Source organism: Pristiophorus japonicus, chromosome 2 (assembly GCF_044704955.1).
Source record: "Pristiophorus japonicus isolate sPriJap1 chromosome 2, sPriJap1.hap1, whole genome shotgun sequence".
Lineage (NCBI taxonomy): Eukaryota > Metazoa > Chordata > Chondrichthyes > Pristiophoridae > Pristiophorus > Pristiophorus japonicus.
In genome coordinates, this window is record NC_091978.1 from 36,205,862 (window position 1) to 36,232,705 (window position 26,844).

The 26,844-nt window shown below is 45.0% G+C and overlaps 1 protein-coding gene across 1 annotated transcript in view; it reads left to right on the forward strand.

The window, feature by feature from the left end:
- LOC139236654 (zinc finger matrin-type protein 1-like) overlaps window positions 1–24,843 on the forward strand; it is a 95,361-nt gene extending 70,518 nt beyond the window's left edge. The window contains exons 2-7 of the mRNA XM_070866844.1: window positions 5,703–5,806; window positions 6,943–7,041; window positions 9,685–9,847; window positions 11,343–11,642; window positions 19,191–19,287; window positions 23,923–24,843. Coding sequence (XP_070722945.1) covers window positions 5,703–5,806; window positions 6,943–7,041; window positions 9,685–9,847; window positions 11,343–11,642; window positions 19,191–19,287; window positions 23,923–24,757 — 1,598 coding nt within the window. The 3' untranslated portion in view covers window positions 24,758–24,843. The remainder of the gene's footprint in view (window positions 1–5,702; window positions 5,807–6,942; window positions 7,042–9,684; window positions 9,848–11,342; window positions 11,643–19,190; window positions 19,288–23,922) is intronic.
- The last annotated feature ends 2,001 nt before the right edge of the window (window positions 24,844–26,844 follow it).

The window sequence follows — 26,844 nt, forward strand, 5'->3', positions numbered from 1 at the left end:
TGTTAGCTGTTTTGAAGAATTATTGAAATGGGGATTGTTTACCAGGAAATATTTTGGAAAAAATATATTTTTTTAAAAGAATGAAAAATTGCAACCAGTATACTAGGTTCATAGTGATACATTTAAACAACTGTTAAATTAGAAGGTGACGCTTTACTAGAGCAATCGAAAACCAACTCCTTGCTATCCCCATAGCCCTTTATCTTTCTCAGATTCAAATATTTGTCCACTTTTCCTTTTTTTTTTAAAAATACAATTGTGCTGTGTGAATTCAAACAGATCTATAATCAGTAGGTGGAACACTATTCCGTGCAATACTTTTTATGCCTGCAGGTGGTGCTGTGATAGGGCTTTCCAATATTAAATGTTGGTTAATGTCATGTCAGACTTGGCTTAAAAAAAGACTCCTTTCAGTCTTCATGCAGTTCCATGCTCTATCCACTGGTTGGCTTTACAAAGCACTATGTTAGTGTCTCATCCTCCACCTTGGTAAATACAAGTAAGAAAGTTTTTTCACATATCAAAGCTTTTTATTTCTTATTTTGATGTTCCAATTTACAATCTTTACTGTGAGCCGTGGCTAACCTAACCTGGTGCATCTTTTATTGAAGTTGCTGTAAAGGGCTCCTCCTCTCTCCCCCAGCCCATTCCCCCTCTCCCCTGCCCTGCCCATTCCTCCCCTCCCCTGCCCTGCCCATTCCTCCCCTCCCCTGCCCTGCCCATTCCTCCCCTCCCCTCCCCTGCCCATTCCTCCCCTCCCCTGCCCATTCCTCCCCTCCCCTGCCCTGCCCATTCCTCCCCTCCCCTGCCCTGCCCATTCCTCCCCTCCCCTGCCCTGCCCATTCCTCCCCTCCCCTGCCCTGCCCATTCCTCCCCTCCCCTGCCCTGCCCATTCCTCCCCTCCCCTGCCCTGCCCATTCCTCCCCTCCCCTGCCCTGCCCATTCCTCCCCTCCCCTGCCCTGCCCATTCCTCCCCTCCCCTGCCCATTCCTCCCCTCCCCTGCCCATTCCTCCCCTCCCCTGCCCATTCCTCCCCTCCCCTGCCCATTCCTCCCCTCCCCTGCCCATTCCTCCCCTCCCCTGCCCATTCCTCCCCTCCCCTGCCCATTCCTCCCCTCCCCTGCCCATTCCTCCCCTCCCCTGCCCATTCCTCCCCTCCCCTGCCCATTCCTCCCCTCCCCTGCCCATTCCTCCCCTCCCCTGCCCATTCCTCCCCTCCCCTGCCCATTCCTCCCCTCCCCTGCCCATTCCTCCCCTCCCCTGCCCATTCCTCCCCTCCCCTGCCCATTCCTCCCCTCCCCTGCCCATTCCTCCCCTCCCCTGCCCATTCCTCCCCTCCCCTGCCCATTCCTCCCCTCCCCTGCCCATTCCTCCCCTCCCCTGCCCATTCCTCCCCTCCCCTCCCCTCCCCTGCCCATTCCTCCCCTCCCCTGCCCATTCCTTCCCTCCCCTGCCCATTCCTCCCCTCCCCTGCCCATTCCTCCCCTCCCCTGCCCATTCCTCCCCTCCCCTTCCCCCTCCCCCTCCCCTCTCATAGAAACATAGAAAATAGGTGCAGGAGTAGGCCATTCGGCCCTTCTAGCCTGCACCGCCATTCAATGAGTTCATGGCTGAACATGCAACTTCAGTACCCCATTCCTGCTTTCTCACCATACCCCTTGATTCCCCTAGTAGTAAGGACTTCATCTAACTCCTTTTTGAATATATTTAGTGAATTGGCCTCAACAACTTTCTGTGGTAGAGAATTCCACAGGTTCACCACTCTCTGGGTGAAGAAATTCCTCCTCATCTCGGTCCTAAATGGCTTCACCCTTATCCTTAGACTGTGTCCCCTGGTTCTGGACTTCCCCAACATTGGGAACATTCTTCCTGCATCTAACCTGTCTAACCCCGTCAGAATTTTAAACGTTTCTATGAGGTCCCCTCTCATTCATCTGAACTCCAGTGAATACAAGCCCAGTTGATCCAGTCTTTCTCGATAGGTCAGTCCCGCCATCCCGGGAATCAGTCTGGTGAACCTTCGCTGCACGCCCTCAATAGCAAGAATGTCCTTCCTCAGGTTAGCAGACCAAAACTGTACACAGTACTCCAGGTGTGGCCTCACCCTGTACAACTGTAGCAACACCTCCCTGCCCTTGTACTCAAATCCCCTCGCAATGAAGGCCAACATGTCATTTGCTTTCTTAACCGCCTGCTGCACCTGCATGCCAACCTTCAATGACTGATGTACCAAAGAGACTAGGTCTCTTTGCACCTCCCCTTTTCCTAATCTGTCACCATTCAGATAATAGTCTGTCTCTCTGTTTTTACCACCAAAGTGGATAACCTCACATTTATCCACATTATACTTCACCTGCCATGCATTTGCCCACTCACCTAACCTATCCAAGTCGCTCTGCAGCCTCATAACATCCTCCTCGCAGCTCACACTTCCACCCAACTTAGTGTCATCCTCAAATTTGGAGATACTACATTTAATCCCCTCGTCTAAATCATTAATGTACAGTGTAAACAGCTGGGGCCCCAGCACAGAACCTTGCGGTACCCCACTAGTCACTGCCTGCCATTCTGAAAAGTCCCCATTTACTCCTACTCTTTGCTTCCTGTCTGACAACCAGTTCACAATCCATGTCAGCACACTACCCCCAATCCCATGTGCTTTAACTTTGCACATTAATCTCTTGTGTAGGACCTTGTCGAAAGCCTTCTGAAAGTCCAAATATACCACATCAACTGGTTCTCCCTTGTCCACTCTACTGGAAACATCCTCAAAAAATTCCAGAAGATTTGTCAAGCATGATTTCCCTTTCACAAATCCATGCTGACTTGGACCTATCATATCACCTCTTTCCAAATGCACTGCTATGACATCCTTAATAATTGATTCCATCATTTTACCCACTACCGATGTCAGGCTGACCGGTCTATAATTCCCTGTTTTCTCTCTCCCTCCTTTTTTAAAAAGTGGGGTTACATTGGCTACCCTCCACTCCATAGGAACTGATCCAGAGTCAATGGAATGTTGGAAAATGACTGCCAATGCATCCACTATTTCCAAGGCCACCTCCTTAAGTACTCTGGGATGCAGTCCATCAGGCCCTGGGGATTTATCGGCCTTCAATCCCATCAATTTCCCCAGCACAATTTCCCGACTAATAAGGATTTCTCTCAGTTCCTCCTCCTTACTAGACCCTCCGACCCCTTTTATATCCGGAAGGTTTTTTGTGTCCTCCTCAGTGAATACCGAACCAAAGTACTTGTTCAATTGGTCCGCCATTTCTTTGTTCCCTGTTATGACTTTCCCTGATTCTGACTGCAGGGGACCTACGTTTGTCTTTACTAACCTTTTTCTCTTTACATATCTATAGAAACTTTTGCAATCCGTCTTAATGTTCTCTGCAAGCTTCTTCTCGTACTCCATTTTCCCTGCCCTAATCAAACCCTTTGTCCTCCTCTGCTGAGTTCTAAATTTCTCCCAGTCCCCGGGTTCGCTGCTATTTCAGGCCAATTTGTATGCCACTTCCTTGGCTTTAATACTATCCCTGATTTCCCTTGATAGCCACGGTTGAACCACCTTCCCTTTTTTATTTTTACGCCAGACAGGAATGTACAATTGTTGTAGTTCATCCATGCGGTCTCTAAATGTCTGCCATTGCCCATCCACAGTCAACCCCTTCAGTATCATTCGGCAATCTATCCTAGCCAATTCACGCCTCATACCTTCAAAGTTACCCTTCTTTAAGTTCTGGACCATGGTCTCTGAATTAACTGTTTCATTCTCCATCCTAATGCAGAATTCCACCATATTATGGTCACTCTTCCCCAAGGGGCCTCGCACAACGAGATTGCTAATTAATCCTCTCTCATTACACAACACCCAGTCTAAGATGGCCTCCCCCCTCGTTGGTTCCTCGACATATTGGTCTAAAAAACCATCCCTTATGCACTCCAGGAAATCCTCCTCCACCGCATTGCTTCCAGTTTGGTTAACCCAATCTATGTGCATATTAAAGTCACCCATTATAACTGCTGCACCTTTATTGCACGCACCCCTAATTTCATGTTTGATCCCCTCCCCTTCCCCCTCCCCCTCCCCTTCCCCTTCCCCCTCCACTTCCCCCTCCCCTTCCCCCTCCCCTTCCCCCTCCCCTTCCCCCTCCCCTTCCCCCTCCCCTTCCCCCTCCCCTTCCCCCTCCCCTTCCCCCTCCCCTTCCCCCTCCCCTTCCCCCTCCCCTTCCCCCTCCCCTTCCCCCTCCCCTTCCCCCTCCCCTTCCCCCTCCCCTTCCTACCCCCTTCCCCCTCCCCCTCCCCATCCCCTTCCCCCTCCCCTGCCCATCCCCCTCCCCTGCCCCCTCCCCTTTCCCCTCCCCTAAGGACCTCAGGACGTCTCCAAGCGCTTCACAGCCAATGAATTACTTTTGAAGTGTAGTCATTGTTGTAATGTAGGAAACACGGCAGCCAATTTGCGCACAAGAGGTTCCACAAACAGCAATGTGATAATGGCCTGATAAATCTGTTTTTGGTGCTGTTGGTTGAGGGATAAATATTGGCCAGGACTTCTTCAAAATAGTGCCAAGGGATCTCTTACCTCCACCTGAGCGAGCAGACGGGGCCTCGGTTTAATGTTTCATCTGAAAGACGGTATCCCCGACAGTGCAGCACTCCCTCAGCACTGCACTAAAGTGTGGTGGTTCCAGTGCTCAAGTCTCTGAAGTATAATGAGTGCAATTATATATTTAAACAAAATGCATGTTTTAATCATTTTTGTGATATTTATCTGGTTTATGTACTGGTCTATGATGAACTTTGGTATTCATGGGTCATTGCGGGAGATTCAGGGTGTTGGGGGGAAGTGAGACATTTGAGGGGTCGAGGTGGATGTCATAAACTGTGAGTGTAAAGTTTGAATGGAAACAGCGTGTTATTTATGATATGCAGTAATAGTAGTTTCTTAATTTTTTTCTGCTTTTACTGGCATAGTGTGATAGACGGCAGTATAGGATGGTCAGTTTGTGCTAGTACATTAGATGATTCAAAAATAACTTGCATCTATATAACACCTTATTGCATTCTTCATACAAATAGATATATTGATTTACAGTTGCTGCTGTTATTTTGTCAACTGCCACAGCCATTTTGCACACAGCAAGACCCACAAACAACGATCAGATTTTGTGGTTTTGGTTGAGCGAGGAATGTTGTCCAGCACACTGCGAGAACTACCCTGCTCTTTGAGTAATACCATAAGCTCTGACGCTGAACGACTTGACATGCTTTTCTGACATTTTCTGTCCTTATTTCTGTACATTATTCACTGCCTGATGAGCAAAAAGTGAAGAGCTTTAATTCTCGGATTGTACTCCTAAACCTTAGCGAGACAGATTTTTTTTTAGTAGCTGCCACATTAATTTTATATGAAATCTGTTCATGTATTATGCCAAAAAAAATTGTCAGGTCAGTAATTTTTGACTGTGCTGCACAAAGTTCTCTGAGATGAGCACATTACAGATAACAGTCTGCTCCTGCTTCAAAATCATTTTTTTTTACAACTAAAATTCGTACTTTGCTGTGTTATTGGCATTGCTTAACTCCAATTATTGGGTAATTTAAGTTTTTTCTTTATTGCAAAAAAATGACTGAATTGGCAGGAGTGGGCTGTGCGTAGGTGGAGTTGGATTGATATTTTGAACGTTTCTTTTCAGACAAGATGGGAGGTCACAATGACAGTGAACTTTTCATGGATAACTACTGCAGGGTTTGCTGTGCCATGTTGATCTCCGAAGACCAAAGGACCACACATTATGAGGTAGCTTATAGATTTTGAACAATAAATATGTATAAACAACATTTTTATTTTGTTTTTTTCCCCCATAGAACACTAGAATAGTTGAAGGAACCTTTTAAGACCCCGTTATAATCATCGTCTCATTTTGTTAAACACCTTCCCTGGTCATTGGAAGCTCTCGGTTTAAATGGATTCATTCATTCAAGCTTTTTGCTCTTGTAACTTGACGTTCTTCAAATGTCGTTTGTGTATTACAGATAAGTGCTCAACCATCGTTTAGCTTCTGTATGTACACTGTACTTCAGGTGCTATCCGATTGGAAAAAAAACTTTATTTTTCATTGTGATCTTATGAAGTGTACTTCTGTCGCGGTGTTGTAAAAATGCCCTCTCTCTGTCGTGCAATGTATGCCTTAAGTGATTAACTGAAGGGTAAAATAGCAGGTAGAGTCCATGGGGCAGGGTTTCTGCTTTGGGCACAATCATGAAATTGAGCCTACAATATGTTTGACGTTGCACTGGTTAGGTTACAGTTCAAGTTCTGCTGAAAATGGGTTTAGCAGCAAAAATAAGCATTTTGAATAAGCCCTCCACCTGTGAGTAACCTGATTTAAAATCACTGAAAATTACTTTGAAAACTATATTGAACCATGAAATAGTTTCATTGGTGCACGCATCAGTTTCGCAGCAAATTGCATATTTTTTGATACGGAAGAACCTTTGAAACGTGCCTGTGCACCTAAGAACATCAGCAGCATCTCGTAGTTTCGATCAGGGGGCTTGGCCAGTTTTGTGGGCGGGGCTTAATCTGGGCGAATTGAATCTTGAACCAGTGTAAAAGATCTAAGAAAACATGAACGTTAGTGATTTTGGGTGTAACTCATGTTTAAAGTTCCCCGATCTATTACACTGGTTTAGCCGATTTCACTACAATCTGGGTGCAAAAGTAGCAGGATAACGCAGAACCTCAAACCCCCATGTATTGTCCTATAGTAGCCTTCTCCCCTCCGCTTCCCTCTTCTCCCCTTCCCTCTTCTCCCCTTCGCTTTCCCCTCCGCTCCTGCCTCACTGTTGCCCCTTAGCTCGTGACTGCTTCTTTGTGATTAAAGGTAATTGAAAATAGTTTTAAACTCAGTCCCTGTGCTTTTTGTTTTAAAGAGCAAAAAACATGCCAACAAGGTGCGGTTTTACTTTCAAATACATAAAGAAGAGGGAACCCCGTCAAAAAAAATCAAAAACGAGAATGTTGGTTTTCAGGTGGGTATTTTTACATCGATGAAGATCTCAGAACTAAAAATTGCATTTGTACTGGACAAATATTTACTATAATGCTAAAACTTTATAAAACACTGGTTAGGCCACAGCTGGAGTATTGTGTCCATTTCTGGGCACCAAACTTTGGAAAGGACGTCAAGGCCTTGGGTGCAGAGGAGATTTACTCGAATGATACCAGGGACAAAAGACTTCAGTTAAGTGGAGAGACTAACGAGGCTAGGGTTGTTCTCCTGAGAGCAGAGAAGGTTAAGGGGAGATTTGATAGTCCCCCTATATTTTTTTATCTACCAGCTTTCCCTCGGCGACATCATCCGACAACGCAGCATCAGTCTCCACATGTACGCTGATGACACCCAGCTCTACCTCACTACCACCTCTCTTGACTCCTCCACTGACTCTAAATTGTCAGACTGCTTGTCCGACATCCAGTACTGGATGAGCAGAAATTTCCTCCAACTAAATATTGTGAAGACAGAAGCAATTGTCTTCGGTCCCCGCCACAAACTCTGTTCCTTTGCCACCAACTCCGTCTCTCTCCCTGGTAACTGGCTGATGCTGAACCAGCCTGACCGCAATCTTAGTGCCGTATTTCACCCCGAGATGAGCTTCCGCCCACATATCTGCACCATCACTAAGACCGCCTCTTTCCACCTCTGTAACACTGCCCAACTTTGACCTTGTGTCAGCTCATCTGCTGCTGAAACCCTCATCCATGCCTTTGTTACCTCTAGACTTGACTCTTCCAATTTACTCCTGGCTGGCCTCCTACATTCTACCCTCCGTAAATTTGAGGTCGTCCAAAACTCTCACCAAGTCCTGTTCACCCATCACCCCTGTGCTCGCTGACCTACATTGGATCCCAGTTAAGCAACGCCTCGATTTTAAAATTTTCATCCTTGTTTACAACTCCCTCCATGGCCTCGCCCCTCTCTATCTCTGTGATCTCCTCCAGCCCTACAATCCTCCGAGATATCTGCACTCCTCCAATTCTGCCCTCTTGAGCATCCCTGATTATAATTCCTCCATCATTGGTGGCCGTGCCTTCAACTTCCAAGGTCCTAAGCTCTGGAATTCCCTCCCTAAACTTCTCCGCCTTTCTACCTCACTTTCCTCCTTTAAGACGCTCTTTAAAACCTACCTCTTTGACTAAGCATCTGCCCTAATATCTCCATATGTGGCTCGGTGTCAAATTTTGTTTGATAACACTCCTGTGAAGCGCCTTAGGACATTTTACTATATTAAAGGTGCTATATAAATACAATTGTTGTTATTACACAAGCTAACTTCAGAGCAAGCAGATTTTTTAAGTTGGAAAAGTTAAGGGTTAACTTTATAAGTAAGTTTTTAAAAATTGATTGGTTGCAAGTAAAAAATGCCACATTATCAAGGGTGAGCCATTTCTTGCCAAGTTTTGCACAAGTTTATTTTCTCATTAATTTTTATTTTGCACCACATTGACGATGCCTCCTTTATGCATTTTTCAATAGCACATTATCACAGTCTGTGCCAGGAAGCTCAGCACAGAACTTTGTTCTCTTAGAACAAGCTGCATGTTAATTTTTTTTGTGGGCCAGATTTACATATGGTTCCCCACAGATGTATTGTCCAGAAAGCCAATGGCATTCCTTGATGGAGAAATCAGGTGGTGTTGCGTGCTGTCCTTTTTCCACAAAGCTTGTACCTTGTTCATAAAAGTAGAGAATCGTAGAATCTTGCAGCACTGAAGGAGGCTATTTGGCCCTTTATGTCTGTGCCGGCTCTTTTGAAAGATCTATCCAATAATTAGTCCCACTCCTTGCTCTTGTCCCATAGACATGTTATATTTTTCCTTTTGAAATACATACCTAATTCCCTTTGAAAGTTACTAATGAATCTGCTTCCACCACCTTTTCAGGATTGTGATTCAGAATTGAGTTTATAAAAATAAATCTATTACGTTAAAGTACAAAATAATCTAGTTATCTACATTATTGGCTTTGAAATACCTTTCAGTTTGCATTGGTCTTAGACAAAAATATTATTTCTCCTCACTGGAAGAATTCCCCATCAAAGGCACCAGCTTGGCTCAATTGGTAGCATTGTCATCTCTGAGTCTAAAAGTTGTGGCTTTGAGTCCCATATAAAGCTTATAATCGAAAGTGACGCTCCAGAGTCGTACTAAAGGAATGCTTTTAATGAGACGTTATATAGAAATCTCACCTGCCTGTTCAGGTGAACATTAAAGATTATGTGGCATTGTTTGAAGAAGAGCCCCAAATTCTGCTGGTGTCCTGGCCAAAATTCCTCCCTTTACCAAAAACACATTAACTGGTCATTCATCATGTTGTTGTTTCTAGGATCTCCGTGTGCACAAAATGGATGTCACATTTGCTTACATACGTCACTGCACCGTGATTCATTCTACATGAAGCACTTTGGGACATTTCTGAGAGAAATGATGAGAAGCTCCTTATATGCTTGTCTTTATTAAAAAGATGTAGACTTGCTCTCCAGTAGGCTGTTCAACCTACAATCTGTGGGCCACATCTGGTCCCTGTTTCTTGGGACAAATAATAAAGATTTTAGTTGGACCACTAGTATCTTTACAGATGCTGGACTGAGATTGTATTTGCTGCTTGTTTGCAGGACGCTGCAACGGGAGAAGTGGACAAGAATAAATTTTGCGCCCTGTGCAATATGGTTTTCACGTCCCCCATAGTTGCTCAATCCCATTATCAAGGCAAGGTCCACGCGAAACGACTCAAACAACTGGCTGGAGAGCAACCTTGTGTCACGCAGCCACAGACCGGTAGGACTAAGCTTATGCTGCTGTAGAATCCATTTTATATGTCGTGTTTCCTGTCTTTTTTTTGTTAGCGTATTTTCTATCCTCACTCAAGGTGGTGCATTGTGGTACAAGGATACCAGCTCAAACGGTTGGGGCTGAATTTAGCTGTCCTGATACAGGCTCCAGTCTGATTCATTGCATTTGTGCTGGGATCGATGTTAATGAGACACACTCAGACCTAACTTGCTCTTTTTTACATTTCTGCTGCCCCTTTCCCAATAACCTACCCCCCCCCTGCCCCATTCCGAGAATAAAATTAGATCAGTATAATCAAATTATTTAATAGAGGTTTCTGCACTGCATTAGCCACTGTTTGGAACACTTTGGCAGTATAGCTTGAGTTACAAAACCTAGAACAAACTTACTAAAACAAATTTATTTTCAACTGAAAACTTTTCCCCAGGCCTGGGAAACCTGGCCGCCCACAGTAAAACCGGCAAATCATTAACATATTTAAATTGCCATCCCGCCTCCTGGGAGCGGATTGGCTACGCGCCCCTTGTCCCACCTCCGTAAAACCCGGGAAGTCGACGGGTTGGAGCCAGCTTCCCGATGCACTTGGAATGTTCTCCGATTTAACTCTCCACTCACCCCCAATCCCACGTGCTCACCTATGTTTCAATAATCCCCTTGTACCTACTGCATTTTCCCCATCCACCATATCTGTCCCCTCCTCAAAGAACTCTTTATCAGATTTCTAAGGTATTATCTCCCTTTCTGAAATCAGCGGCTTCTAATTATTTTCTCTTATCTTTAGTAATTTCATCTTTTGATTATAAAGATTCCAAAATTTCTCCTACCACAGTTGTTAAATTAACTGGCCATGTAATTACCCTGCTTAGTGCTTGCTGAGAATACAGTTGTTCTTGTCAAGGAAGTGACCAGAATTCTCTCTAACCCTGTATTTATGTAATTTCGGTCATGCAAATAGCTTTAGAAGATGGAATTATGTTCATGTTGTGTAATGGATCTGTTTCAGTTGTAAAACTTCTTTTTAAAGGGTTGAATTGGGTTACTGCGATCTAGTACTAATTAACTAAAAATGTGAATGAAATGTTTGAGAATTACTGTTGCTTTACTTTTTAGATTCAGATTTTGTAATATGATCAAATGGTGTATAAATGTTAGTTTTATGACCCAAAACTTGGAGCATGAATTATGCACTGATATAAGTATGATTTGTTAATCAGTGGCTCAGCATTAAAGATGCAAGTGTGGCCTTTTCTCCAGTAGAATAGGTACACTGTTTAATTTTTCACAAACAGTAGTGTTATGGGGAGCGGGCAGGAAAGTGGAACTGAGTCCATGATCGGATCAGCTAAGCTCGTATTAAATGGTGGAGCAGGCTCGAGGGGCCGTATGGCCTACTTCTGCTCTTATTTCTTATGTTCTTATGTGTGAAGCGTAAGATTTGAAAGCGATCTTGAATCATTGTGGCCATTACTTTGATTTTCAGTGCTGTGTTCAATCACAGTGTCCACGAATGTGGCGAGTGCACCTGCAGTGGGGAACAGTTGTGTGCACATTGAGCAGCCTGAAGAGGGCAAGCAGGAGGTGACTCATGAAGCCCCCTCAGCAGTCTCTACAGCTTTGGACCTGGAAGATCCCAACAAGTTCTGCAAACTCTGTAGCGCCTCCTTCAACAACCCACTCATGGCCAAGCAGCATTATAATGGCAAGAGGCACAAGAAGAATGATGCAAGGCGACAGTTAATAGAGGAAATGGGGAAGGAGGAAGATTCTTCTGAAAAGAATGGTGAGTGATTATTGAAGAGATGTGGAGAGTGCAGGTACAACGGACTGTACTTGCCAGACTGTAATTATATTTACTGGCTTCACCAACTCTAAATCAAAAGCTTATGATTATAAAGGATCTGTAAAATACTGGGGGGGAAAGCAAGACAAATTTGCCTTAATGACTTTTAGGTAAATCTGTAGATCATATAATTGCATATTTGTGCAATCTTTACAGAAAGGACCATGGACTAAATGTAAAGGTAACCATGTGTAAAAACACAATAGAAGATGATTTCATTGTGACAATCAGTACTGTAAGTCAGGATTTTATGTGTGAAGAAATTAGCTGTTGATTATGTGCACTGGTTGCACAAAATAAACACGTGCTTACATCTTTTAGTTCCTATTGTAATTTTAATTGCATTCCACCAGAAACATTCAACTCATTTTCATAATTTGATGCTCGAAAACCTAGAATCATCTTTGCTACCATTCATGGACCCTTTCCCGATCTCTGACCCTTTTCCCGATCTCTGACCCTTTTCCCGATCTCTGACCCTTTTCCCGATCTCTGACCCTTTTCCCGATCTCTGACCCTTTTCCCGATCTCTCACCCTTTTCCCGATCTCTCACCCTTTTCCCGATCTCTCACCCTTTTCCCGATCTCTCACCCTTTTCCCGATCTCTCACCCTTTCCCCGATCTCTCACCCTTTCCCCGATCTCTCACCCTTTGGCACTGCTTCTATATCTGAAGTAAAAGTACCATATTTGGAGACACAACTCAGTTGTGCAATGCTTTGAAGTCTTGGTATCACACCTTTAGTCTTGACTTCGATGGAGGTGCTTATGTGCTTTTGCAACAACACAACTTTTTTTGCCTTGAAATTAGACTATTCGAATACCATATTACAAATGAATATGTTTGGATAAAATTATTTTCTTTGCTATTTTAGTGTTTATTTTATTTTGTTCTGTACTAAAGGACTTCACTGTTTTTCCTGCTACAGATCCGTAGTTACCAGGGTTGAGTTCCAGATGTTTTTAGTAATTTGAACGAAGGGAGTACTTTGGACTTGGGTAACTCAGGCAGCTTGTTGAGTCCACCACAGAGGATTGACTCAGTTCCAATCTCCTATTGTTGGGCTTATTGTAATGTCTGTAATGTACTTATGAATGACTCCATGAGGCGATGTGTTGTACTCAAACTGTAGTGACCTTGGTCCTTTATTTATAACTCCAGAGTGAGGCACAAGCATGGTGGTCAGCCTTTTATACTGGGTCCTGCACACCGATGCAGGTGACCCTCAGGTCTCCCACCGCAGTGCCCTCTGGTGGACAGCCTCTGCCACAGGGGCAGGAAACCCGGTCTCCACCAGTTGCACCCTCTAGTGGTGCCAGCATAGCATATACACAGTGTAAATCTTATTGATAGTACATCAGGTAACAAGTCTCCATCTTATGCAACTATACAGTGACTACACAGAGAGTGTAACTATAGTCTACATATATAACATCACCCTCCCCCAAGTTCTTTGTGCTGATTACCTTTGCACTATGTGCTCTGGCTTAGCTCTCCCCAGACTTAAGTGCCAATAGCCCTTGCACCTTGGCTGTGCTTTGGCTTGGCTCTCTCCCTGTTAACCTCCAAGTCCTTTTGCCACAACGTTGGGTAGTGGTTACCAGTTTGGATGGTTCGATGATGCACTGGAGGTTCCAGTGGGTTCTGGGTGTGATTCATGTGTGTGTCCATACATCCATTTCTCCCCCCCCCCCCCCAACAGCAAGATCATGCATCAGGCCAGTTACATTAACATACAGGATCAGACACAGTGCAAGAACAAAAAAAGGAAGTTACAGTTTGTATCGTGGCACCTTGGTTCAGTGACTTACATTCGTTACGTTTTGCGGTCGTGTGCCAGGATTGGGTAGATTGCATTCATGGTTCAGTCATGGTAAGTACTGAGGTAGCAATACAGGTATGCGAGGAAGAGGGTTCCAGAGCAACCTAGTCGTCTGATAGCGGCGCTGTGCCCCCTGCTAGCGGGATGGGTTCGCTCACCTAGCCAGGACTCGGGCCTTTGCCATTGCCTAGTGGTGGGCAGAGCCACAGATGTGTGTGACTTCCCTGTTCTCCTTTGAGGGCTGCAGCATCTTCTGCCTGCTCTCTAACGGTGTTGGGAACCTGGCTGATCCAGGTCCCGTTTGGGGAACTCGATGGTTCTGGCCTTTTGCTCCCGGACATGGCTGAGATAGCGACTGGGTCTGGGAGCTGCGCCATCGCCACCTTGGTAGTAGGCAACGGCGGCCGACTCCGCGTATTGGTGCCATTTTCATTTCCAGGTCCGTGGTGAATAGTGCCGTCGGGTGCCTGCAGCGTGGGATAGACCTGGGGCAGGGTATCAGGATCAGTGCCTTCACCCTCCTGAGGTCGCTGACCTATAACTTGTGAGGACACCTGGGGCAGGGCATCAGGATCAGCGCCTTTACTCTCCTGAATTCGCTCGCTTGCTACTTTTGGGGACACACTATTCCCCACATCTCGCAACAACATTTTGTTCTTTACATTAGGGATAGTACCAACATCTCGCAACAACATTTTGTTCTTTACATTAGGGATAGTACCAACATCTCGCAACAACATTTTGTTCACAATCTTAATCGGTTCGTTGCATTAATTGCCATGCATACAATGTCTCTTTAAGTTCAGTTGGTTGCAGGTCTCCTTTAAGAGAAGCCTGCTGGCTTTACCCCAATCAAATCCTTTGTTAGACACCACATGTTGGTCCCTCAATGTTGCACCTCGTGATATGGCCGCGGCCATCTTTTTTTACAGCCATGCTGCACCTCGCTGCAGCAGGGACACCATCTTGCCTCTGTCCTCGAGGTCGACTGCCTTGATCTTTCTCTCCCGCGATTCTGCCACAAAAGCTGGAAGAGTGCCTGTGAATTCGCTCTTCCTCCCCAGGAGTCCTGCCAGTGGAGCCGGGAAGGTACTTTTAGGTCGTTCTGGTCGGATCATTGCCACGCAGTCGTGATGGATGGCCTGTGCCTCAGGTGCTGTGCTGGTCTTCTCTGGTGCTTGGCCCAAGCAAAGGTGAGGTTTTTCTCTGCCTCTGAGCACGGGGGACATCGATTGCTGGAGTGAAGAGTTCTTCCCATTTCCACTGGATATTCCCCATCCACCTTCTTCCGAGTAGCGTTGGCTCATCACCTGCAACAATCCACAGAGGTAACTTGTGCACCAGGCCAGTATAGATTACACTTACATCCGCACTACCAAAGACTGGGATCAGCTCCATGGTGTAGGTGCGCAACTATTCCTGTACTGGAACCAGCTAGGGTCGTTTTTTATTCCATAGCCTCTCAAAGGCATCCTGGCTCATCACTGACTGGCTCGCTCCCATGTCCACGTCCATGAAGACTGGAACGCCGTATATCTCGACTTCCATCTTCACTGGAGGACAATCGGTGGTGCAGGTATACACTCCATATACTTCTTCTTAGGGCTGAGATGCTTCTCTGGCCAAATCATCATACTCCCCGCTGGATTCAAAGTCATCTACCGACTCCTCTGCTAGGCGTTGAATCGTATTTCTTTTACACATACGCTGGAGGTGGCCCTGTGTTTCACAGGCTTTGCATACGTACTCAGCAAACAGACACTGGTAAGCCCTTTGGTTTCCTCTGCAACGCCAGCATGGTGCTACTCGATTAGCACCCCTCAGCGGACTCTGAGTTCTGGAACCCTGAGGTCTGTGCTCTCTGCCCTGGGCAGAGCCACGTTCTACAGTCTTGCCTGTGAAAGGCACCATTCTGTGTACAGTACTTGCGGGGTTTGAGTCCACGGGATGAATAATTTGCTTGGTGCTGCAGGTCGAGGTCATGAACGCCTGACTGATGCTGATGGCCTTCTGTAGGTTGACTGTGGTGTCAGCAGATAATAGCTTGTGAAGGAGGCCTTCGCACAATGAAGATGTCTCACAGTGCTTCGTTGAGGTGCGTGCTGAAATCACATAGTGCCACAAGTCTCCTGAGGTTGGCAACATATTTTGCAATCTCCTGGCCCTCAGGTCTGCGGTGAGTGTAGAATCTGTGCCTGGCCATGAAGATGCTCTGTTTTGGTTTTTAGTTGGTTGCGAATTAGTTCAGTTAGTTCATTGTATGTCTTATCCTTGGCCTTTGTGGGTGCCAGCAAGTCCCTGATGAGGCGGTAGACCTCGGGCCCACAACTGGTCAGCAGTATAGACTTGCGCTTCTCCGCCAACGTGCCTATCTCCCCTGCCAGGTTGTTTGCCACGAAATATTGCTCGAGCCTTTCCGTGAAGGCATCCCAATCATCACCCCCGGCGAATTTTTTTAGTGTGCCAAAGGTAGCCATAATCGTGTGAAAGTCCGTATTCTCGTTGCCAGTTGTTATATCTGTCATGTACTTATGAATGACTCCATGAGGCAATGTGTTGTACTCAAACTGTAGTGACCTTGGTCCTTTATTTGTAACTCCAGAGTGAGGCACAAGCATAGTGGGAAGCCTTTTTACTGGGCCCTGCACACCTATGCAGGTGACCCTCGGGTCTCCCACCGCAGTGCCCTCTGGTGGACAGCCTCTGCCACAGGGGCAGGAAACTCTGGTCTCCACCAGTTGCACCCTCTAGTGGTGCCAGCATAGTATATACATAGTGTAAACCTTACTGATAGTATATCAGGTAACAAGTCTCCATCTTATTGAACTATACAGTGACTACACAGAGAGTATAACTATAGTCTGCATTTATAACACTTATCATATTAAATTAGGGGCATTGTCTCAGGATAAGGGGTCGGCCTTTTAAGACTGAGATGAGGAGGAATTTCTTCATTCAGAGACTTATGAATCTTTGGAATTCTCAAAGGGCTGTAGATGCTGAATTGTTGACTATATTCAAGGCTGAGATAGATAGATTTTTGGACTCTACAGCAATCAAGGGATAGGGGGAGTGGGCAGGAAGTGGAATTCAGGTAGAAGATCAGCCGTGATCTTATTGAATGGCAGAACAGACTCGAGGGGCCCTACTCATGTTCCTATCCCAAATTGCCCTGAGAAGGTGATGGAGACTGCCTTCTTGAACCGCTGCAGTTTTTGTAGTGATGGTGGTCCCACAATGGGGTTAAGTTGGGAATTCCAAGATTTTGACCACGGTGATTTAAAAAAAAAGAAGTAATAATGTATTTACAAATCAGGGTGGTGTGAAACTTGGAGATGATGGTGCTCTTGTCCTTCTTGATGGTACTATTACAGGGCTGGGAGATGCTGTTAAAGTAAGCTTAATGAGTTGATTAAGTATAGAGTGTGCATACTGTAGTCAGAATGTGCCAGTGCAGGAGGGAGAGAATATTGAGTCCAGTGGCAGGGATGTTCATCAAGCAACTGGATGGTATCGAGCTTCTTGGGTGTTAGTCAAGGCACCTATTCCAAGGCACACATGGACAAGGGGTGTAAAATATGTCACGAGCATGGTTCTAGAGGACACTACAAGGCTAAAAATTAATCTGGAGAACCAAGGATATTCAGTACAAAGTGACATCGGTGTTCCTTATTAAGAGAGGGGGCACTTTCCATGTCCAATCCTACAATCAAGCAGAGCCTCCAAAGAAGATCAAGAATATATCAGAGAGCTAAACTGAATTAAGATCGCAGTAATAGACCAGTTCCTTCCAGCTATGTAGAGCTGATTAACGAGATTTTTCTTTTTATTGTTTATGGGATGTGGATGTCATTGGCAAGGTTTTCCCATACGCCTACTGCCCTTGGCCTTCAAAGTGGCAGAGGTCATGGGTTTGGGAGGTGTTGTCGAAGAAGCCTTGGCGGGTTGCTGCAGTACATCTTATAGATGGTACACACTGCAGACACAGTGCGCCGGTGGTGGAGGGAGGGAATGTTTATGGCGGTAGATGTTTATGGTGGCCAATCAAGCGGGCTGCTTTGTCCTGGATGGTGTCGAGCTTCTTGAGTGTTGATGGAGGTGTACTTCATCCAGGCAAGTGGAGGGTATTCCATCACACTCCTGACTTGTGCCTTGTAGATGGTAGAAAGGCTTTCGGGAGTCTGGAGGCGAGTCACTCGCTGCAGAATACCCAGACTCTGACCTCTTGCAGCCACAGTATTTATGTGGCTGGTTCAGTTAAGTGTGAGAGACTCCTGCCTCTACCACAGCTGTTCCAAAAGGCATTCGATAAGGTGCCACACAAAAGGTTACTGCAGAAGATAAAGGTACGCGGAATCAGTGGAAATGTATTAACATTGATCGAGAATTGGCTGGCTAACAAAAAGCAGAGAGTCGGGATAAATGGGTCCTTTTTGGGTTGGAAATCGGTGGTTAGTGGTGTGCCACAGGGATCGGTGCTGGGACCACAACTGTTTACAATATACATAGATGACCTGGAAGAGGGGACAGAGTGTAGTGTAACAAAATTTGCAGATGACACAAATATTAGTGGGAAAGCAGGTTGTGTAGAGGACACCGAGAGGCTGCAAAGAGATTTAGATAGGTTAAGCGAATGGGCTAAGGTTTGGCAGATGGAATACAATGTCGGAAAATGTGAGGTCATCCACCTTGGGAAATAAAAACAGTAAAAGGGAATATTATTTGAATGGGGAGAAATTACAACATGCTGCGGTGCAGAGGGACCTGGGGGTCCTTGTGCGTGAATCCCAAAAAGTTAGTTTGCAGGTGCAGCAGGTAATCAGGAAGGCAAATGGAATGTTGGCCTTCATTGCGAGAGGGATGGAGTACAAAAGCAGGGAGGTCCTGCTGCAACTGTACAGGGTGTTGGTGAGGCCGTACCGGGAGTACTGCGTGCAGTTTTGGTCACCTTACTTAAGGAAGGATATACTAGCTTTGGAGTGGGTACAGAGACGATTCACTAGGCTGATTCCGGAGATGAGGGGATTACCTTATGATAGATTGAGTAGACTGGGTCTTTACTCGTTGGAGTTCAGAAGAATGAGGGGTGATCTTATAGAAACATTTAAAATAATGAAAGGGATAGACAAGATAGAGGCAGAGAGGTTGTTTCCACTGGTCAGGGAGACTAGAACTAGGGGTCACAGCCTCAAAATACGGGGGAGTCAATTTAAAACCGAGTTGAGAAGAAATTTCTTCTCCCAGAGGGTTGTGAATCTGTGGAATTCTCTGCCCAAGGAAGCAGTTGAGGCTAGCTCATTGAATGTATTCAAATCACAGATAGATAGATTTTTAACCAATAAGGGAATTAAAGGTTATGGGGAGCGGGCGGGTAAGTGGAGCTGAGTCCACGGCCAGATCAGCCATGATCTTTTTGAATGGCGGAGCAGGCTCGAGGGGCTAGATGGCCTACTCCTGTTCCTAATTCTTATGTTCTTGTGTCCAATATGGAGTAGGCAACACTAGCTTAAAATTTAGGTGTCATAGGAACAGTATAGATTATCGCTTACATTAGCCTCTAAACATTTTGTAAGTTTGAAAATAAGTATGCTGAAATTGTAACAATTTAATTTTTGCACTGATTTTGATAATTGATTGGAAAAATAATTCACTCTATGTTTTGTAGTAGGAACAGGTGACTATCCGTGTGCTATCTGCAAACTTACACTTAATTCCATTGAACAGTACCAGTGTCACCTCCAAGGATACAAACACCAGCTGAAGTAAGAGCTTTGTTATTTTCAGCCAAATTCCATTGATGGAAATACACTTGTAATGATAATGATTGGGATTGAATGACAATGTCATGTAGCTTGAAGGCTTGGTGGTAATGAGTTAGAGAATAAGTCTTCATGAAGCAAAGTTTTATTGCCTTTTGAATTTTAATTTGTGCTGTCTGTCTTTTAAGGCTACTTTCTTACAGGGCTTGGCAGAGTAGATTGCAGAGAGGATGTTTCCTCTGGCTGAGGAATCTAGAACTAGGGGTCACAGTCTCAGAATGAGGGGTTGACCATTTAGGACTGAGATAAGGAGAAATTTCTTCACTGGGGGTGGTGAATCTCTGGAATTCTCTACCCCAGAGGGTTGTGGAGGCTCAGTCGTCGAGTATATTCAAGACAGAGATCGATAGATTTTTGGATATTAAGGGAATCAAGGGATATGGGGATAGTGCGGGAAAGTGGATTGAATGGTGGAGCAGGCTCGAGGGCTCGAATGTCCTACTCCTACTCCTGCTCCTAATTCTTATGTTCTTATTATGTTCTTAACACTCATCTAAATCAATTGTTTTTTTCAGTACACTTGTATTTACCATTACACAATTCACTTTTGTCATTTTGGTTTGCATCACTTCAAGATGTACGTGAGCTAAATTCAAGATGTCGAATTGTATTGCCCGAGTTTCTTTTGGACAAAGTCATCCTTTGGAGAAATCCATATAGTTGCCTGAGCATTTTGTCTAAAGTAGCACCTTAACAACACGTTGGAATTCAAGATGGAAACCGCCATCATATTGAGCATTGGTGTCACTGGGCTAACTTTCAGCAAATCACCTCGCTGCTCAGATACACATTGCTGGCTCTGTCATGTACTGTCAGTCTTGGCTCAGTGGTAAGACTCTTGCCTCTTAAGTCAGTGGGTCATTGGTCCAAACTCCACTCCAGACACTTGAGCATTTAATCAAGGCTGAGTACTGCAGGAATGCAGCAGTGTCAGGGATGCTGTCTTTCAGATCAGGCATTAAATTGGGGCCTCGACTGCCTGCTCGGATAGATGTAAAATATCCCATGGCACTCTTTGAGTTCTCCTGGTATCCTGGCCAACGTTTATCTCTCAACCATCACCAAAACAGATCGTCTGGTCGTTCACCTCATTTCCCGTGTGCAAATTGGCTGTTGTATTTGCTCAAAGTGACTATACATTAAATGCACTTAATAAGAATATAAGAAATAGGAGCAGGAGGAGGCCATTTGGCCCCTCGAGCCTGCTCCGCCATTCAATAAGATCATGGCTGGTGCGATCATGGACTCAGCTCCACTTCCTTGCCGCTCCCCAAAAACCCTTTACTCCCTTATTGCTCAAAAATCTGTCTATCTCCACCTTAAATATATTCAATGGCCCAGCCTCCCCATCTCTCATTGGCTGTGAAACGCTTTGGGATGTTCTGCAAGTTATTTCTTCTTAATTTTCAGTGTTAGTTTGACTAGGCTGTATCATGTTGAACATGCGCAGAGTTTTCATGAAACAACCAACACTGTGTTTCTATACAATGTGTATAAAAGTCTGATTTCAGAGTTAAGATTATGATTGGTTTTATTTTTAGTAAGAGTAATTTGCACCCTCATTGCTCAGTTACTTTATTTGGTTCTTGAGTTGCCCCAGTGCATTCCTAATCCTGCTGCTCCTACCTTCCTCCACATATGTTTGCATGGCAGACACACTTGACATGTCTACTGTCATTGCCCTTATAGTCATTGGCCCATGGCCACCTTGTAAAGAAAAGGAATTGCAATTGCTTAGCGCCTTTCATGACCTCAGGACATTTCAAAGCGCTTTACAGCCAATTAGGTGTTTTTTGTAGTCACTACTGTTTTGTAGGAAAGGCAGCGGCCAATTTGCGCACAGCAAGCTCCCAAAATCATGTGATAATGACCAGATAATCTGTTCTAGTGATGTTGGTTGAGGGATAAATATTGTCCAGGACACCGGGGAGAACTCCCCTGCTCCTCTTAGAAATAACGTCATGGGATCTTTTACATCCACTTGAAAGGGCCTCTTTACAACATTACATCCGAAAGACGGCATCTCTGACAGTGCAGCACAGGAGTGTCAGCCTGCATTATGTGCTCAAGTCTCTGGAGTGGGACTTGAACCCACAACCTTCTGACTCACGAAGCTGCAGATTGACAGGAACCTTACACGCTTTGAAACTAGCTGGCAGAGTAGCAGGAGTCGCAGTCCGTTAAAATGAAGGTATTTTTAAATATGTATGTGGGTGCATTTTTCTAACAATTGCTGTCTATAAAAAATCCTAATTTTCGTGATTCCACTGCCAACCTTACTGATCATTTCCTTGAAACTAAATAAAAATTAGAGAATTTTTCCCAATTTAAAAACAAATGATTCTTCAAACTCAATGTCCACTTCTGTTGTTGACATTCAGGCTTTTTAAAATTTTCGTTTTTACTTTTGATGGTGATAAGTATCTTTCAGTGGGTTATTTTTGCAGCTCCTTTGCTATCTGCGAAGTTTCCATTTTTTCATCTTGTATGTCATCATCATCATAGGCAGTCCCTCGAAATCGAGAAAGACTTCCTTCCACTCTAAAAGTGAATTCTCAGGTGGCGTGCATTACAGTCTCTGTCACAGGTGGGGCAGACAGTGGTTGAAGGAAAGGGCGGGTGGGGAGCCTGGTTTGCCGCACACTCCTTCCGCTGCCTGCGCTTGTTTTCTGCATGCTCTTGACGATGAGACTCGAGGTGCTCAGCGCCCTCCTGAATGCTCTTCCTCCACTTTGGGCAGCCCTAAGCCAGGGATTCCTAGGTGCCGATGGGAATGTTGCAATTTATCAAGGTGGCTTTGAGGGTGTCATTGAAATGTTTCCTCTGCCCATCTGGGGCTCACTTGCCGTGTCAGAGATCCGAGTAGAGCGCTTGCTATGGGAGTCTCATTTCGGGCATACGGACAATGTGGCCTGCCCAATGGAGCTGGCCGAGCGTGGTCAGTGCTTCAGTGTTGGGGATGAAAACAATGTCACAGGAAAATCAGCGCTGGGGCACTTGTAAAGACGCAGTTGTTAAAGCCCTATACAGCCAGCAGCTCACTGCCAACCAGGCAACTTTCGATGACCCCGAGACAGAGTACCCACAGCACCTGGTCCTGCCCTCAAGGCCTCCATAACCAGCACCTGCGAAGAGACGCTCGGTCACTCAACCAAGAAATACCAAGACTGGTTTGACGAGAACGACCAAGAGATCCAGGAGCTAATAAGCCACAAGCGCAACACATTTTTGAACTTAAAGCAGCAACCCATCTTGTATGACTCCACAACTTACTGCTCAAATGACGAGCTGTTTGGGGTATTCAAATCAAATTATATTTCTTCATTGTTAAGCAAAATGTTCCAACAATTGCATTTTATTTAGGAGCATTTCATATAAATGCAGGCAGAAAAATGCACATTTACCAGATTATATTTTTCCTAATTGTATTTGTTTTTAATCTGGTTTATTGTCTCTCCCAAGAGATTGCAGGGCTGCATGTGGGTAGGGGTTTCTAATCATGATACTTCCGGCATCACACCTGTATAGGGCAGGCTTGATGGATTAGATGGTAATTTCCTGCCTGTCTTTTCTGTATGCTTTTTCGTAGCTTTGGGAAATGATCAGGGACATGTGAGAAACAGCAATGGCCAGGTTATAATCTTGGAGCACCTTGTAATCTAACTTCAGATCATCAAGATCCACGACACGGCCCTGGACAAAGTGGACAATTTCCCATACCTCAGAAGCCTCTTATCAGCAAGAATAGACATTGACGACGAGATTCAACACCGCCTCCAGTGCGCCAGCGCAGCCTTCGGCCGTCTGAGGAAAAGAGTGTTTGAAGACCAGGCCCTCAAATCTGCCACCAAGCTCATGGTCTACAGGGCTGTAGTAATACCCGCCCTCCTGTACGGCTCAGAGACATGGAACCTGTACAGTAGACACCGCAAGTCGCTGGAGAAATACCATCAATGATGTCTCCGCAAGATCCTGCAAATCCCCTGGGAGGACAGATGCACCAACATTAGCGTCCTCGACCAGGCCAACATCCTCAGCATTGAAGCACTGACCACACTTGATCAGCTCCGCTGGGCAGGCCACATTGTCCGCTGCCAGACTACTCTGAACTCCTTCACGACAAACGAGCCAAAGGCGGGCAGAGGAAACATTACAAGGACACCCTCAAAGCCTCCCTGATAAAGTGCAACATCCCCACCGACACCTGGGAGTCCCTGGCCAAAGACCGCCCTAAGTGGAGGAAGTGCATCCGGGAGGGCACTGAGCACCTCGCGTCTCCTCGTCGAGAGCATGCAGAAATCAAGCACAGGCAGCAGAAAGAGTGTGCGGCAAACCAGTCCCGTTCCCTCAACGACTATCTGTCCCACATTTGACAGGGACTGTGGTTCTCATATTGGACTGTTCAGCCACCTAAGGACTCATTTTTAGAGTGGAAGCAAGTCTTCCTCGATTCTGAGGGACTGCCTATGATGATGGTACTCTAACTTCCTTCCTTTACTGAACCAAATTGTCAAAAGAATGAATGGGATTGGCGCAAAATAACATGAGGTAATCATTCATCTTTTTTTTTATTTACAGAGAAAATAAAGTGGTTAACCTGGTCAAGAATACAAAGTCAAAGAAATACGACTCGTTCCAGGATGAACTCGATGACTTCATTGAAGTTCAGAAAGCAAGAGGCCTTGTGCCAAAGGTGTCCTTTCGGAAATTTGAGGACAATCCAGAAGAGGAGAAGACTGGGGACTTGCCTTTGGGCAGCCCTCCCCACTCTCCCGAATACCCATTGGAAGTCAGACAAGGCATGCCTGCACCCAACCTGATCGATTTCCCGGAGGAGCAGGTTTTCCCAGCGGATGCGGAGACTAAAGCACCACAGTGGCCCCCATTGCAAATTGACCATCCGAGGGCCCAGTGCGTGCAAAGCAGTGACTTGCATACAGAGTATTGCACGGAAAGGTCACCCCCTCTGACGCCAACCCAGCCAGAAAACAGCCATGATCCATCCAGCATGGAGTCTGCCGACGATTGTAATGCCCTGACCTCCGACGACAGCAGTGGTTCGTCCAAAATAGACAAGAGGGGGGGGAAGAAACAACGCAGAAGGGAGAAAAGAAACAAGGAGACGGAATCTCAAAGAGATGGCGAACAACAGAGCTCCGGGAAAAAGAAGAGCGTCGAGGGGCCGGAATTGGAACAAGGCAAAGATCAGTCCAGGCCGAAACCAGAGCAAAGGGATAACGAGGAGCTGGTACTGGGCAAAGAAGAAAAGATGAAGCACAAAAAGGAAAAAAAGGACCTTTATATAGAAAAAGAGGAAATGAAACAGAAACATAAAAAGCTGAAAAAGAAAAAGGAAGTTGATACGAGAACAGAAGAGGAAAAGCTTTGGGATGAATCTATTTTGGGAATTTGATGCTAAGGAACGGCGAGGACTTTGATGCTTGATCACCGTCTTAATTTACTCGAGCAATTCCGAGAATAAAAATATATGGTTGTTAATAGATGTGTTTGAAGATTCTATTATTTTTCTCCTCCCCAGTAAATCACTATTGTTCGGGTGTTGGCCATCTCTATGGACTCTGTTGTTCTACGATATTATTTAATAAATCAGCAGTAGCCTTAGTTGTGAAATATGAGGCTGTTGTCTACAGCAATGTTGCCCTCATACATTTGCTGTTAGCTTTGTCAAAATTGCAATTATAATTCTGGTAAGTTATTGTAAATTGTTGGGCCATTCAAACTTGTTCAACTTTTAATAAACAGTGTGATTACAGTTTGAAATTTTTCTTGTTAAATAATATCACACATTATATACATGCTATATGAAAATATATACAAATATAGTGTGCTGAACAGGAAATGCGTACATATAAGTACATTTTTATATATGTATATAAATAAACGTCTTTATATGCACGCATTTCCTGCCCAGCACACTTTTGATATCACACACTATCTAATTCAAATTTCTGTGACACATTTAGTGGGAGAAAAGTACAATGGTGAAAGAAAGTCGTCTTTTGGAATGTACAGACATTGGGCGGGAAAGTGGAATTGAGGTCGAAGATCAGCCCTGATCCTATTGAATGGTGGAGCAGGCTCGAAGGGCTGTATAGCCTATTCCAGCTCCTAATTCTTATGATCTTACAAACTCCTAACAATACAGATTAGACCATGCAGTATATTTTGTAAGAACAATTAGACTTCATAACCTTAAAGGGTCAAATGTATACACTTACACAATATTTTCCTGTTCATACGCAAATCCTCTGATTTACCAAGAGAATTCCCAGGAGATTTGCTCTTGTGTGTGTGCACTTCCTGTCTAGTCACACTAGGTGTCATACACTGTCTAATGCAAATTTCTATGTCTCACATCAACAAGAAAAAGTATAAAGAAGCAAAAGCAGTCATTTGTGATGTACAGAAAAATTCTCCAACATCAGAAAATATCAGTGTGACAATGTCTGCGGCCTCTTAATCGGTCTTTCCACACAGCTAGGGTTTCGATTTCCAGCTTGAAGAGCAGCTAGCCATTGAACGAACTCACCCAGTGTTTACTTAACATCATTTATGTTTACAGCCTTAAAGCGACTCATGCCTGTACAGGTACAGTAGTGCAGTGATTTTGTTAGAACAAAAGAAATAGGAGCAGGAGTAGGCCTTTTGGCCCCTCGAGCCTGCTCCGCCATTCAATAAGATCAAGGCTGATCCGATCCTGGCCTCAACTCCACTTCCCTGCCCGCTCCCCGTAACCCTTTACCCCTTTACTGTTCAAAAATCTGTCTATCTCCCCCTTAAATATATTCAATGACCCAACCTCCACAGTTCTTTGGGGTAGAGAATTCCAAAGATTCACGACCCTCTCAGAGAAGAAATTCTCATTTACGTTTAAAATGGGCGACTCCTTATTCTGAAACTATGCCCCCAAGTTCTAGATTCCCCCTTGAGGGGAAACATTCCCTCTGCATCTACCTTGTCAAGCCCCCTCAGAATCTTATACTTTTCAATAAGATCACCCCTCAGTCTTCTAAACTCTAATGAGTATAGGTCCAACCTGCTCAACCTTTCTTCATATGACAACCCCTACATATCAGTAATCAACCTCGTGAACCTTCTCTGAACTGCAAGTATATCCTTCCTTAAATAAGGAGACCAAAACTATATGCAGTACTCCAGGTGTGGGTCTTGTTGTAGCAGGACTTTCCTGCTTTTATACTCCATCCCCCTTGCAATAAAGGCCAACATTCCATTTGCCTTCCCAATTACCTGCATGTTAACTTTGTGTTCATGTACAAGGACCCCCAGATCCCTCTGTACCGCAACATTTTGTAATCTCTCCCCATTTAAATAATTTGCTTTTATATTTTTCCTACCAAAGTGGATAACCTTATAATTTTGCACATTATACTCCATCTGCCATATGCCCACTCACTTAGTCTATCTTTGTAGATTATTTGCATCTTCTAAACAACTTGCTTTCCCACCTATCTTTGCATC